At 47.3% G+C, this 15395-nt stretch overlaps 1 protein-coding gene across 1 annotated transcript in view; it reads left to right on the forward strand.

Annotated features, from left to right (window-relative positions):
• TMEM132D (transmembrane protein 132D) overlaps positions 2093 to 15395 on the forward strand; it is a 774579-nt gene continuing 761276 nt past the window's right edge. Inside the window, exon 1 of the mRNA XM_021072330.1 lies at positions 2093 to 2360. Coding sequence (XP_020927989.1) covers positions 2282 to 2360 — 79 coding nt within the window. The 5' untranslated portion in view covers positions 2093 to 2281. The remainder of the gene's footprint in view (positions 2361 to 15395) is intronic.

Genomic DNA, 15395 nt, shown 5'->3' on the forward strand with positions numbered 1-15395 from the left:
ACCCGTGGCATATGGAGGTTCCTAGGCTAGAGTAGAATGGGCTCTACAGAGCTACAGCTGCCGGCCTACACCACAGACAATAGCAACCTGGCATCCGAGTTGCATCTGTGACCTACACCACGGCTCACAGCAACGCCAGATCCTTAACCCACTGAGCGAGGTTAGGGATCAAATCGCAAGCTCTTGGTTCCTGGTTGGATTCATCTCCGCTGCGCCATGATGGGAACTCCCGACTCTTTAGAATTTTAAAGGAGAGTGATACAAAGAGAAAAGGCAGGAAGTTTAAGAAAGAAAAACAGAAAGACATTCATAAAATTAAACACAGAATAAAGTTCCACAGAGTGAAACCCAGATAGCTAATCCTTTGAGACTCCGAAAGCTAAAAACTCTCCTCCTGCCCTTTTTTGGCTCTCCTGTTAAAAAAGTTCTCCTGCCAGCAATCAGATCCCAGCCACAGTTGCGACCTAAGAGGCAGCTATGGCAACCACTGTATCCTTTAACCCATTGTGTCCAGCCAGGGATGAAACCTGTGTCCTGGTGCTGCAGAGATGCCACCCATCCCGTTGCAGCCACAGCAGGAACTCCGAAAGCATAAAACTCTTAAAGCTTTGGTATGGTTTTGCAACCCCGGTCATGGAGAATAAAACATCTGTGGCTCCCAAGTTCAGATGTTGAGGACGACCTGTTTTTACCTACTCGAGGTAAATCCACCTCATTTGATTGGGCTGCTGTTGGTTTATGATATTCTTTAAATAATCAGAACTCTTTCCCTCGTTTTGATTTCTGATCTAGTTAATTCAGAGGCTCCGATGGAGAAGTGCAGTCCTTGGGCTAAAATCATAGGATGATGCTTTGTGGCTTTAGTTTGCTGGATATCTTCATTTGGGTTTCAGGAACTGTAAATAAAGAGTTTGTTTTTTCTCATCTTCTCAAGGCCACGTTCGCCTTTAACAGATCCATTCCTAGGCCAGCGGGGAGTCAAGATGGGATTCTTTTAGAATCGCTGACTTGGTGGTCACCCCGGGATGGGGTTGAGGGGACCAGCATGATCCTTGGATGACATGTCAGAGGCCCTCCTACCCAGGGATTGTTGGGGAAAAATCAGTGCGTGGTGAGGGCCCCTCTACAGCCATCTTTGTGTTGACTGGCAGGCGAAGAGCCTCAGAATCCCCAGGCTGGAGGACTTGCCCTTAGCTTGAGGTTTAAAGAGAAAGAGAAGGCAAATGGCCTTTTTGACACCTGTTGGGAGAACAGGACGCTCTCTCTGGCATCCTCTGAGCTGGCAGTGCCGGCCGGGTACTCGCCCGCCTCCCAGAAGCCCCCTCCGACTGGCGCGCGCAGGGAGGGGTGGCCGGGAGGGTGGGTGCGGGGCAGACCGGGGGGAGGTGGGATTGACTGTGCGGATTGGGGCTCACAGCTGTCACTCCGAAAGGGTGGGGCTTTTTAAAAAAACGACAATTTTTTAAGGCAGACCCCAAGCCAGCACGGGGCATCGTGGCGCTCGCGTCCGTTGCCGGATGCAGTTTCGGCAGAGCGGGGCCGGCGCGCGGGCGGCGAGGTCCTCGGGCCCGCGGGTCCTCCTCCGCGCGCCGCTGGCCCGCCTTCCCCCAGCGCCGGGGGCAGCTCTGCGTCCCCGGAGCCGGCCGTGCGCGCCGCTCGCCTAGGGCCCCGCGAGCCCGGGCCGGGGCCGGAGCAGGTCTGAGGCGGGCAGCGCAGGAAGCAGCTGCGCCCCGCCAAACTTTGGGCTCTGGCGCGCGCCCCGGGGCGCGGCCGGGCGGGATGGGGGCCGTGCGCCCGGGCGCCCCGCGCCGCGCCACCCGGCCGGGGACCCCCGTGCCGCCTCCGCCCGCGCCCCGGGCGCCGCAGCCCCGCTGCCCCGCAGCCCGCGAGCGCTAGCCCACCCGGAGCCACCCACCAGCGTCCCCGCGCTCCCGGAGGCGCCCTTTAGGGGCCACTTGGGGTCCAGTCCTCGCTGGGTAAACGGAAAGGAGCAGATCCTCGTGGATGAAAATAAAAATATCCTGGTGGGGGTGAAGGGGAGGTGGGGTTTGCCTGCGCGCGCGTTGGACTCGGAGAGCAACTCCAGAGCGGCGCACGGTGTCGCCTCCCGGCCGACCATGGACTGGCGGGAGGAGGGCGCAGGGCGCCGCCGCTGCTCTCGCCCCTAGCCCGGCATTCCCTCATCCTTCCGCCCGCTCCGGTCCTCTGGGGGCTTGGTGACTGCGTCTTCTTCGCCCAGACGGCGCTGGGGAGCAGGGGATCTTCGCTCCGGGTCTCCGCGATGTGCACGTCTGAGATGGGGACGCTGTGGCACCATTGGTCCCCCGTTCTCATCAGCCTGGCCGCCCTCTTCTCCAAAGGTAAGGGGATGCCGCCGCCACCTCGGGCCCCGAGACGAACTTTGCTGGGAGTGAGCGTGTGGGAGGGTGCGCATGTGTGTGGGGGTGGCGGGGAGAGAGGGCGTGGGGTGTGTGTGTGTGTGTGTTCGTGCTTGTGCACGCGCGCGCGTGCGGCGGCCAAGGTCCTCCGAAGCCCCTTGGCACCACATGCCTCCCCGGAAGACTTGGGTGGGAGGCCCTGGATGAGACCGCAAAGGGAAGAAAAATAGCCCGTCCACCCCACTGCGTTTTCAATTCGGGGAAGGCGGTGGAAAATCTTGAAAGGAGAGGTGGGCGCTGGGAGGGCTGAGCAAGAAGTCAGAGGAAGGGATTGAAAGGACTTCCTTGAAAGGTTCTGGAATTGAGACTTGACTTTTCCTGCTGCCACGGACCCGTTAGGAAATGATTCCAGAGCACTGTTCTGTATGGGAATGCTGTAGAGTGCATTCCTATGTCACGGAGCTAGGAGAGGTGGTTTTGAGTTTCTCTAAGAGAGGTTTTGGAGGGAGAGGGGGCATCTGTGGCTATTTGCCCGTGGTAGCATCCGTGCAGGTTAGACACGGAGTTTAAACCACACTTGTACCTGAGTTGTCCCAGCAGAGCCCCTGACTTGCAGCTGTGAGGAAAGCAGGGATTCCCCATCTGCTTGCCTTGCCTTCTGTCACCATTCCTGTCTGTCATTGGAACAGCAAGTTTGCAAGCTCAGGACACGAATTCCTTGAAGGGAGATGATTGGATTCACACAGGAGATGGTTGGAAGGACCAGCAGTTCTTTCTTCTTACTGAGCAGGACTCTATATTTGTGTGTGGTTCCTCCCACCCCCCACCCCAGCTTCTTACCTTCAGAGAAATAGATGAGGAGAGAAGTGGAGCATCTTAATCAGCTCTAGCATGGGGCCCTGATCCCTGTAAACATTTTTTTCTGAGAAGCTATTCGAGATGAAATCTCTCTTAGAAACTTCAAAGCCAATTATCATGCTCAGAGCCTTTTAATTACAGGAATTTTCTGTTCTCTGAGCTCATCATGGAGGTTACATTGCTTTAGATCTGACAATAGTTCACTCGCCGGGTTTTTGTGCTGGAGAGTGATTTAGAAAGGAGGGGGGGAACCTGTGCCCACCCTTCTTGGCTGTCTTTTCAAGTGCGGACGTCATGGGCTCACAGCTCCTCATTATGAGTTAGAACAGTTCTGAGGACCGGAGCCTCGGGGGGGTTTATGTTGTGCTTGAGAGAGACGGAAGAAAAGGTTGATGAATTCAGTGAATCCAACCCAGCAGACGTGAGGTTACCAAAAAAAAAACCCCAAATCCACAGCAGCAACAACAGCCCCGCAGACTTGCCTATTGCTACGAGGCGTGCTTTTTTATTGGTTGTCACTTGGTTTGTTCGTCGGAATAGGCTACTCTGTTTTTATGCTGCCATAACAAGTTTTATTAAGAAAGGTACAGAATAGCATTGTAAATGTGACCTAACTGGTGTGTTTTCTCCGTTAAGGTACATAGGTCCCTTAACTGATTTCTCTGTTAGACTGAGAGGTGCTGCAGAGAACTGCATTTCCCCTGATACTTGTGAACTTTTTCAAGTAGAAACACTGAAAATGTCCTTAAAATGAGGAACGCAGATGTGGAGGTCTCAGCTTGTAGAAGGATGCTGTAAGTCCAACCTCTGACATATTTTGAGCTTAACACCCCTAAAACCATCAGGTTGTGTACAGTTTCATGGTGCAGATGTAATTTCTAAATGCAGGGACCTTTTAGTGCTTTTTCCAGTGTGTTCAAATCACTTTCCCCTCTCGGAGCCTCCGGCCAAAGTTCTAAACCAGCTTGAAATCCAAGGTGGATTGTATTTCAGAAGATTTTAACTGGAAGCAAACATGCATAGATACACATGCTCTAAAATGCCTAATTTGTCTGGGTCTGATGGAAACATGGAGATTATTACCAAATATTAACTATATGCTTCAGCATATTATTGTTTTTACTGTACTGCCTTAGTTCTTTCTACCTATGAAGCTTCAAATGAAAAGATGTGCCCATTTTTTAAAAATAAATTTTATTAAAGTTGGTTTCCAAAATTGTATCAGTTTCAGTTGTAGCGCAACGTGCTGTTTATATACATATAATCCATTCCTTTTCAGATTATTTTCCCATACAGGCCACCACACAGGACTGAGTAAAATACCCTTTGCTGTACACATTTGGAAACCAAGTTCATGTCTTTGAACCTCACCTCTGTTTACATTTTATGAGCAGGAAGTGATTGGTCATAGAGCAACTTGATGCAGATCTTGGAAAAATCAAATCAAAATAAAATGTTACTGCTTGCACTTCAATCCCTTGGAGCCTGGAAACTTTACGATGAAACAGAGAATTTTACTGGCACTGTTGTCAGGTGGTCCCCAAAACCTTCCTGGTGAATGGCCTCATATCAAGTTGTCTGTGAGCTTGTGGCTTCTGTTTTCGGGTCTAGGCTTCCTTAGGGATGCAGCTTACAGCTGTGCCGGCTTGCAGATGTATTTTATACATTGCTGTTCACTTCATGGGAGGAGGCAGGAGCCAGGAAAGTGTGTGTTGGGGGGGGGGAGCGAAGACCAATTAAGGATGAGACTGGAGATGCGCACGCAGAGTCAGGCAGGTTTCAGTCCTAAATCAGGAAGGCTGCCTCATTCAGGCTGCTTGTCCTGACCCTTCCCTGCATCCCCCGGTTGTGTTCTCTTGCAAATGCTTTTTGAGAAGCAGACACTCACAGAGGCTTGGGATCCTGCAAGAGGAGCCGCTGGCTGCAGTGATGGGGCCCTCCGGGCTATGCCAGCCACGTGTTCTGCCTGCGTCCAGCAGAGTCCAGCCAGCTTCCTGGGGCACAGCTTTGCGAGGGCACCTTCCTGCAAAGTGTTTCCACCTTGATTAGCCTTCCTCTTAGATCAGAGGTGAAGCATCTGAAGGGTGTAGCACCACCTCTAATTTAGGAAATATCCATCTGTAGCTCTGGACCGCAGGTGCTTCAGTTTATAGTGACAGCTTATCCAGGCTTTCAAGGGAGGAAGGAATATTCAGGAGAGAGCACATTGGTATGGGGTGTGGTGTGTGTGTGTGTGTGTGTGTGTGTGTGTGTGTGTGTGTGTGTTTGAGAGACAGAGAGATGAGACTTTATTGCTTAGATTTAAACACTATCAAAAGAAAAGGCTACGGAATGGGGAGACCATGAAATTTACTTTTTTCCTGAATTCAAGAGTTAAGTACTAAATATGCTTTTATAAAAAAAAAAATACCTCTATGCATAGAAAGTTAGAATTCCAAGTATCAAGGTCCATTTAATTTAGTTCAATTCTGAAAGTCAAGAGAAAATGGAAAACAAAACAAAAACTCCAAGAATACCCTACTGCAGAAGCTTATACTGCCCTATATTTTAAATTCATGTGTCATTTATCTATTCACCCATTTCTTCAACCAATCATCATCCATCCATCTATGTACTCTTCCATCCATCCATCCTTTATCCATGTATCCATGTATCCATCCACCCACCCACCCATCCATCCACTCACCCATCCATCCATCCATCCATCCATCCATCCATCCATCCATCTGTTCATGCATAAATCCATAAAATGTGTTCATTCAACAAATATCGAAGGCCACAGGCTTCAGTGAGCCTGAAACTGCAGGAATTACTATTTGCCGGTGTTCTCAGAACACAGGGTTAAGGAAGGTACTAAAGTGTCCTTAGATCCAGGATGGTTTATTTACTGCTAGTCATTCTTCTGGTGCGTAAAGTGCAAAAATCATCCGTGGTTTTAAGCCCTGAGCTCAAAACCCCCCAGTTCTGGGTTCAGTTCCCGATTCCTTTTCCTCCTCTGGTTTTCTCCATCCCCTCCCCTTCCTCATTGTGTCACAGTAACTGCCTTTTGACCACCAACCACATACCCTCCTCCATGCTGGTCATAGGGATTGCAGTAGTGAGAAAATCCCACAGTGATACGGTTACCACACTCCCAGAACTAGCAGTTTATAGAGGAGATAGAGGAAGATATTAATTACATAAAATGTAACTGTATATTATATAAAATGTAATATTATATAAAGGAATGTGAAGTTCAACTGTATGCCCTAGAGGGATGGAGTGAGCATCTGGAAGTGCAGGTATGTCAGCATTTGACTTAGAGCATCTGAGTGATGGGGTGGTATTAACAGGGAGGGGATGTCCCTAAGAGGGAGGGTGCATGCACACACGCGTGTGTGCACACATGCCCAGAGAGCACTGGAACTTGTGGTTCTGCACAAAGGGACAGAATAGTGAGTGACCACACTGAATCGGGGACAGGCAGTGGTCAGGTAGGCTGTGGAGCTACCCATGGCATGTCCTGGTTTGCCTGCATCAGCCCGTCACCCACGTCGTCCTGGTGAGGATAGTAAGAGCATCTCTTTCCCCCTCAAAACTGTCCCAGCAAATGATGAATTCTGCAGCCGCCCTTTCCTCTGCCCTGTTGAGGAGAAGAGGAAGGACAGGAATGGATTTTAATCAGAGGGTCTATAAATTTCCTCTGGCTGCCTTATCACATGCCATGGAAACTTAAGACAACAGAACTTCATTCTCACACAGTTCCAGCTCTGGAGGCCAGAAGTCCAAAGTCACTGTCTCGGGGCCTCAATCAAGGTGTTGGCAGGAGAGTTGTGGCACGTTCTGGAGCTTCTGATGATGGGTTGCGGGCCTTACCTTAGAACAATATCGCTGCAATCATCCTCTTGTTTTTCTTTTTCTTTTTTCTCTCTCTCTTTTTTTTTTTTTTTTTTTTTGTCTTTTCAGGGCCTCACCTGCGGCATATGGAGGTTCCCAGGCTAAGGTCTAATCAGAGCTGTAGCCGCTGACCTACACCTATACCACGGCCACAGCAATGCGGGATCCGAGCTGCATCTGCAACCTACACCACAGCTCATGGTAACACCAGATCCTTAACCCCCTGAGAGAGGCCAGGGATCAAACCTGTGCCCTTGTGGTTACTAGTTGGATTTGTTTCCACTGCACTGCAAAGGGAACTCCTTCTCTGTTAAATTTTAAGTACCTCTAGAGACAACATCTGTATATTTTTCTATCCATCTTTGGTTTCTCTCCAATATTTAGTATAGTATTTGGACATTGCAGGGGCTGCATACATGTTTAAGTATCCTTAAGAGTGTAGACTATTGCTAAAAGAAATTTTGTGCAACACTAAAATGGTTTAATGCTGTTCCGCCCCCCCCCCCCGCCCCGCTCCCATTCAAAGTGCTGCCAGAAATACTTTGGTTGATAATAATAACATCAGATTTTAAAGTCACTACATACTAGGCATTGCATGAGTGACTGATGGAAATGATTTTTGTGCATTTGCAGATAAGCCCACTGGGGTCGGTTTTGCTATTTACCCCATGTTACAGATGCAGAAATTGAAACTCAGAGAAGTGAAGAAACTTGTCCAAGATCTTACAACTAAGAAGTGGCGGAACTGGAATTCTGAGACTGTTAGCCATTTTACAGTCTGCTCTTGATTATATATAGTAACTATAAACAAATCCATGTATCAGGCAAAAATTATACATGGTGATGTTTGAGGGCTGAGAGGTCAGGGTGGAGAGCTGTGAGCCTTGGATGTGGTTGGTGCTCAGTATTTTGTTAGATGAGTGGATACAGGGACGTCCTGTTCTCTAATGTTTTCCACCCTCATTTTCCATCAATGTCCATCAATGGACAATGATATGGAAAAGGGACTAAAATGTAGATTTTAATCCCAAGACAGTGCAGAGGTGGAGGAGGTGGTCTGAGGATGGGAAATGGGTATGGTTGCTGCCAAAGCCAGGATGCTTACGATCCTGTAATTGTGCTCCCTGGGCCATGACTCCAGATCCCTGGATCCTTCTGCTTCACTAGCACGCAGGCACCCTGGGTGAGGGGCAGCCTGCGGTGGCCTTGGTTCCCCCAGGATTGAGAGTTGGGGTGGATCTTTACTGAAATTGTAAAGAACTAGGAAGAAGCAGATAGATTGAAGGCAGACGATATTTTCCCTGTTTCTGAAAGGAGAATGTTAGGTTCTGTCAATCTAGGGATAGATGAGTTTGACTTTTGATGCCAGACAAGAGTGAATGACTTAGAGTTCCCCTTGTGGCTCATTGTAACCAACCTGACTATTATCCATGAGGACTCAGGTTCTATCCCTGGCCTCACTCAGTGGTTAAGGATCCGGCATTGCAGTGAGCTGTGGTGTAGGTCATAGAGGAGGCTCCCATTTGGTGTTGCTGTGTCTGTCATGCGGGCCAGCAACTACAGCTCCGATTTGAACCCTAGCCTAGGAACTTCCCTATGTCCCAGGTGTGGCCCTAAAAAAACAGAAAAAGAAAAAGAATGAATCACTTGTGGAGAGAATATTGTGGGGCCCCCAGCAAACAGGAGCAGTGATCACAGGAAAGCAGCATGGATTTGCTGTGAGATGACACCAAAGACTCAGGAAAGTTCTTTATTACTTTTGTCATTTATTCTTAAAAATCTGCTTTAAAAAGTATCTAGAAAAAGAGTTCCCTGGTGGCACAGTGGGTTTAGGATCTGGCATTGTCTCTGTTGTGTCTTGGGTTACCACTGTGATGCAGGTCCCATCTCTGGCCCCAAAACTTATGTATGCCATGGGTGCGGCCAAAAGAACAATCCAGAAAGACTTTAGAGGAGCACTGAACAGCCTGAAGCTGGGGTCTTTTTTTTTTTTTTTTTGGTCTTTTTAGGGCCCCATCTGCTGCATATGAATGTTCCTATGCCAGAGGTTGAATCTGAGACGCATCTTCGATCTATATCACTGCTTATGGCAACACTGGATCCTTAACCCACTGAGTAAAGCCAGGGATCGAACCCGATTCCTCACAGAGGCTATGTCGGTTTCTTAATCCACTGATCCACAAAGGGAACTCCTAGATTCTTGACTTTTGATTTCGAGAGCAAAAGATTTGGAAAAACATAGGTTCCCAGGCATATGCTTTCGTGGCCTCTTTCTCTTCTTTCTCAAATCAGTAACTATTGAAAGAGGAGCCATTGAGGGAGAGAGGAAGCAAATATAGAGATGAGCTCAGATGACAGTGTTTGGAGATGCTCTGTGTCTCTCCATCCCTAAGATGAATTAGAGGGATATAAGATAGATTTCCCCAGTATATTTGGAGATTCATAGATGAAGGGAAACTGCTGTAAATTGCTGGAGGGAGAAGCAGAAGAAATGTGTGCGTGTGCTGAGTGGGCAGTGAGCTCTAGCCAGGTGCTGGGAATGGCAGAGTGTTTTCCTGGTCAGCTGAGGGAGCTGGTGCAGACATGGCAGAGGAAGCCCAATCAACCTAAGGAGGCCTTGAGGTTAAGTCCATGGAGGCATCTCTGTAGTCTGCATGGACTGAGCTCAGGAGACTGGATGCTATTTGGACCAAAGTCTGGAGTTGGAGTGAACCCTTCTGGCTGTTCTGGGCACTTTGAACCTTTCAGAACTTACATGCGATCCCTAATTGGAGGTGGAAGTAATAATTCGAGGTGGAAGGCCATGATACTAGAGCCATTGTTAGGCTACTGGGTGAAATGGGGAATCCAAAGAGAAATGAAATCCCATCCCATAAAAAGAAAGATACCTGCTTTTCTTGCTCTCCAGAGGTGGGGACCGAGTTTGCGTTTGCTCCAGCATGCTTGTCAAGATGCTGGATGAACATGTCCTGGTGGCAATGAGCTTTGGTGGATCGTAGGTGTCAGATGGTGGCAGGTAGCTAATGTCAACCTGGAGCATAATCGGAGGGTTCCATTGTCCCAGGACTCCATCCCAGCCTTTCCCAAATGGACCTTTCTATCAGAGGCTGGATGTGATAGCAATGGGATGCCTATTCCTGAGAGTAGCCTGAGAATGGCAGATACACACATAGATGGTGAGGGTGCTATGTGGCAGCCTTGCATTGGGAAAGATCAGAGGTTAGAACAGTCTAACACAGGAGATAAATGGGTACATGCATCCCACTGAACGTGGGGCCATAGATGCCAGCAGGGGAAGCACAGCAGACAGGAGCTGGAGAGTGGCAGGTGCAAAGACAAAGTGGAGAGACACCTTGAAGACTTTATCTATTAAAACATTCGCTTCTCCAAGGTCCTTTTCTAAGAAATGCTTCCTAGACCTTAGTACCAGGAAAAAAAAAAAAGCTGTGTTTATACCGGGAAATCGTTTACACTTTATCCTATGAACACCATGAATTTTCTAAGTGAATTTCGAAGTGTTTGTCTTTGCTTCAACTCCTCGGAGTCTCAGAGCCAGATTTGCTATTTATAAGTCTAGGAACTTAAGAGACACATCTTGTGACTCAGCTTCATCCTTGGCTTTATTTTATTTTCCTTATTCTGTCTCTCTTGTCTGCCTCCTTGCCTTCTTATTCTAGCCCAATATGTTTCTTTTTTGTAAGCTACTTCAAAGTAATCCTGACATGAGGGAGAGGTAAAAAAAAAAAAAAAAAATAACTTCACTACCCAAAGATGACTGCCTCACATTTTGATGTCTTTTGTCCTCGTTGTTTTTCTATGAATTTTTAAAACAGTTGTGTTCACATTGTCTCTGGGACACATAATTGGTTTCGGACTTTTTTTGAGTTCATGTGTTTATATAAGCATTTCCTCATGTTTTAAAAATGCATCACAAATATATTTTTAATGTCTGTGCCATAGCTTTAAATTTTCATCTCTTGCCGGACAATTACATAATTTATAGTTTTCTGCCATTGTGAGGAAATTATTGTCTTTGTGCACAATTTTTGCTTTGTGTGACTTTCTTTGAGTCACTGTCATTTAATTACTGGGCCAAAGAGTCTGGCTAGAGTTTTGCTGCCAAGTTCTTTTCCAAAGGGGCTGCACCATTTGCTACAGGTATTAGCGATACATGAAAGCATCTATTTCCTTAAACCCTGATGCTCGTAGCGATGGCAGTGTCGGTGCCTGCTCTGCCCAACAACCTTGCCGAGCACCTTGTTGTCTCTGGAAAGTATTCAAAACACGTGGAGGATGTGACTTCTAAGGCCCCGAAGCTGTTTTCCTGCAAGTGTGGTCCTATGCCCCGGGATGATTTGCCTCTTGAAGGCTGAGGAAGTTGGAGTGGATGAGGTCACAAAGCCTGTGGCTGGTGAAGAAGATGCAGAGTTGGTTACAGTGGGTGCTCCCAGGGATGCTTTGTGAAGAGAACCTCAGTCAACAGATAATGTGGAAGTAAACATTAACGTCTCTGCCTAAAGGAAAATGGAAACATACTTGTTCACATAGCTGGAATTCTGGGGGCATTCTGGTATCAGGCGAGGCTTGATCCAGGTGCTCACATGATGCCAAAGGGACGTAGAGTCTCCTTGTACCTCTTTAACTGTATTGGTTCTATTCGAAGACACATTGACATTCATTTACATGAGGTGCTTCCTTAGCTCAGAGTTACACCTTTTTACTCTAAATTCAGTAAGTAGGAGTTCCCGTCGTGGCGCAGTGGTTAACGAATCCGACTAGGAACCATGAGGTTGCGGGTTCGGTCCCTGCCCTTGCTCAGTGGGTTAACGATCCGGCGTTGCCGTGAGTTGTGATGTAGGTTGCAGACGCAGCTCGGATCCCGCGTTGCTGTGGCTCTGGCGTAGGCCGGTGGCTACAGCTCCGATTCGACCCCTAGCCTGGGAACCTCCATATGCCGCGGGAGCGGCCCAAGAAATAGCAACAACAACAACAACAGACAAAAAGACAAAAGACAAAAAAAAAATAAATAAATAAATAAATAAATTCAGTAAGTAGAGCATTTTTCGTAAGAGTTCCATCAAAGTTCTGCCTCTTAAAGGCCCATGTTGCTCCATAAGCCTGTCCTGAATCAGCATAGAAGGATGGGTTAGGTGCAGGCTGATTGGCTCAAGTTGAGCTAGTAAGCTTCTTCTTTGGAGCCTGGAGTAGGAAGCCCCTCCCAACCACCTGCTATGAAAATGGGGTGGGGGAAGCAAGTGATGCAGAATAATTTGAAGTACTGGAAAAGGGAGCAATGGATACTCGATGGTTGACGACATGACAATATTCCAATATTTGATTCTTATGATCATTTTCTTTTCTTTTTTTTATTTTTTTAGGGTGGCACCTGCAGCATATGGAAATTCTCAGGCTAGGGGTTGAATCGGAGCTGCAGCTGCCGCCTACACCACAGTCACAGCAAAGCCAGATCTGAGCCACATCTGCAACCTACACTGTGTGTAGCTCATGGCAACACCGGATCCTTAACCCACTGAGCGAAGCCAGGGATCAAACCCACATCCTCATGAATACTAGTTGGGTTCTTAACCCGCCGAGCCGCAACGGGAACCCTAAGATCATTTTCATCTTAAACCTAATATGAAAAATATTCACATGTTCTCTCATCGTTAACCTTAAATAGAATTTTGTATTCATGCCCAGACAACAAGTCCCAGGACAGAATTGTCCCCTCTCAGAGAAGTTACTTTATCCTTTGAACGTCTGTTTAGATGTAATGTACGCTTTTGTGTTCCATGATTGTAATTTTTCAGAGGCCCTAATTAGATGTAAAAACTATGCACAATGGAAATTACTGTTGTGAATAAATATTTGCATTATGTGCTGTTAAAAGCAAGCATCAAAATACACAATTGCTTGTTTTACAAGCATTCAATATTTTGAAATGTGAGATCAGTGAAACGACGGATAATTCTATTGAAAGGGAGAGAGAACAGCTTAAATAATACTATTTGCATTTGCAGGGGAACCATGTCAATGAAAGGAGGGAGAACAGTGATTTTGATGTACAGAAATGTAAAGGCAGCTTGCTGTGGGGTCCTGTCTTAGCCCTTTAAGTTCTGCATATCTGGTTCCCATAATGCGAGTGATTGGCTTAATTTCATTAACTAGGGAGTTGAGTTTTGCTTGCACTTTCAGATAAGGGTAACCTTACGACAATGACGGGAGTTCCCATTGTGGCGAAGCAGAAATGAATCCGACTAGGAACCATGAGGATGAAAGTTCAATCCCTGGCCTCGCTCAGTGGGTTAAGGATCCCGCGTTGCTGCAAGCTCTGGTGTAGCTTGCATACGCGGCTCAGATCTGGCATTGCTGTGGCTGTGGCCTAGGCCGGCAGCTGTAGCTCCCATTGGACCCCTAGCCTGGGAACCTCCATATGCCGCTAGTGTGGCCCTAAAAAGCAAAAAAAAAAAAACCAAAAAACCCACCAAAAACAGAAAACAAAAACCAACAAAAAAACCCCAAAACAAAACAATGGGGAAGAACAGTTTCCAGGATATTCCAGTTTTACAGATAACCTAATATTTACATTTTGTAAAGGCCAAAAAGCTTGCAGTGCACATGCAGTGCACATTTGGGCCAGAAGTCACTATTTTACTTTCCGAAAGTAGTTTTCCTGGGATTCTTTTGGATGTGCTAAAAAGATTTTTGATAAAGTAAAGGACATCATTACTGTTCTTTTAAGCCTGAAGTTTAAAAATTGGCCTTGTGAATCTGAAGGATGCAAAACAAAGTAATGAGGGAAGTTCCGGTTTTGTTGCTTAGCAGGTTAAGGACCCAGCATAGTGTCTGTGAGGATGTGGGTTCAATTCCTCGCTTCACTCAGTGAGTTAAAGATCCATTGTTGCCCCAAGCTGTGGTATAGGTCACAGACCTGGCTTGGATCCCACATTGCTGTGGCTGTGGTACAGGACAGCAGCTGCAACTCTGATGCGACGCCTACCTGGGAACTTCCATATGCCGCAGGAATTGTGAATTGGAAAAGGGGAAAAAAAAAAAAAAACCAATAGGGTGCAATATGCCTTTAGTTTATAAGGGAGAAGAAATGATTTTTATTTTTATTTATTTATTTTTTTGGTCTTTTCAGGGCTACACCTACAGGACATAGAGGTTCCAGGCCACAGGTCCAGTCACAGCCACAGCAACGCAGGATCTGAGCCATGTCTGCTACCTACAGCACAGCTCACGGCAACGCTGGATCCTTAACCCACTGAGCGAGGCCAGGGATCAAACTTGCAACCTCATGGTTCCTAGTCGGATTCGTTAGCCACTGAGCCACGACGGGAACTCTTTTTTTTTTAAATGCATTTTAAAAGCCTTCAGGTTTCCTCCTGTGGTTGGATGTCAGCAGTGTAGCTTTTGATTGACAGGTAGTGTCAGGTGGACAACCATGGCCTGCAAATATGTTTTATGTAGGGTCCCAGGTGGATGTGTTGTCAATATTTTGAGATCAGGAGATTTTCATAAAAGTGTGGATTTCCCTGTTTCTGTGGCGAGCGGCCCTGAGATTTCTGCGTGTTAACAATAGGCCAGAGCCGGGCAGCTGCTGCCTCCACCAGACAGGGCAGAGCCAGCGGTCTGCACGGGGTCCATGTTATTACATCTGTCTTTCCCCCTGATAGTTAGATTTTCCTTGAGCTTGAACTACTAGAGGACTACTGCTCTGGGCTTGGGTATCTGTCAAAAGTGGGCAAATGAGAGTTACGTGGTGGCTCAGTGGGTTAATGATCTGATATCATCCCTGCAGTGATGCTGGTTACTGCGGTGGTCTGGGTTCAGTCCCTGGCCGGGGAACTTCCACATGCCTTGGGTGCAGCCAAAAAAAGAGTGGGGAAATGAACTATGGGCAGGAATCCCTGTTTTGCTTGAATCTGCACAGGTTCACTAATTTATATTATTTCTCTGGGTCCTGGTGATGTGTGAGTTGACAACCCTTGCTGGATAATATTGAGCTTTAATTTCCAGAAATTGCTGGATTTTTGTTTATTGCTTTGGTTTTACTTTATTTATTTATTTACTTTTTAGGGCTGTACCCACGGCATGTGGAAGTTCCCAGGCTAGGGGCCTAATCAGAGCTGCAGCAGTCGGTCTACGCCACAGCCAAAGCAACAGTGGATCCGGCATCTGTGACCTACACCACAGCTTGCAGCAATGCTGGATCCTTAACCCACTGAGCAAGGCCAGGGATTGAACCCACATCCTCATGGACACTAGCTAGGGAGCCAC

This window comes from Sus scrofa, chromosome 14 (assembly GCF_000003025.6).
Source record: "Sus scrofa isolate TJ Tabasco breed Duroc chromosome 14, Sscrofa11.1, whole genome shotgun sequence".
Classification (NCBI taxonomy): Eukaryota; Metazoa; Chordata; class Mammalia; order Artiodactyla; family Suidae; genus Sus; species Sus scrofa.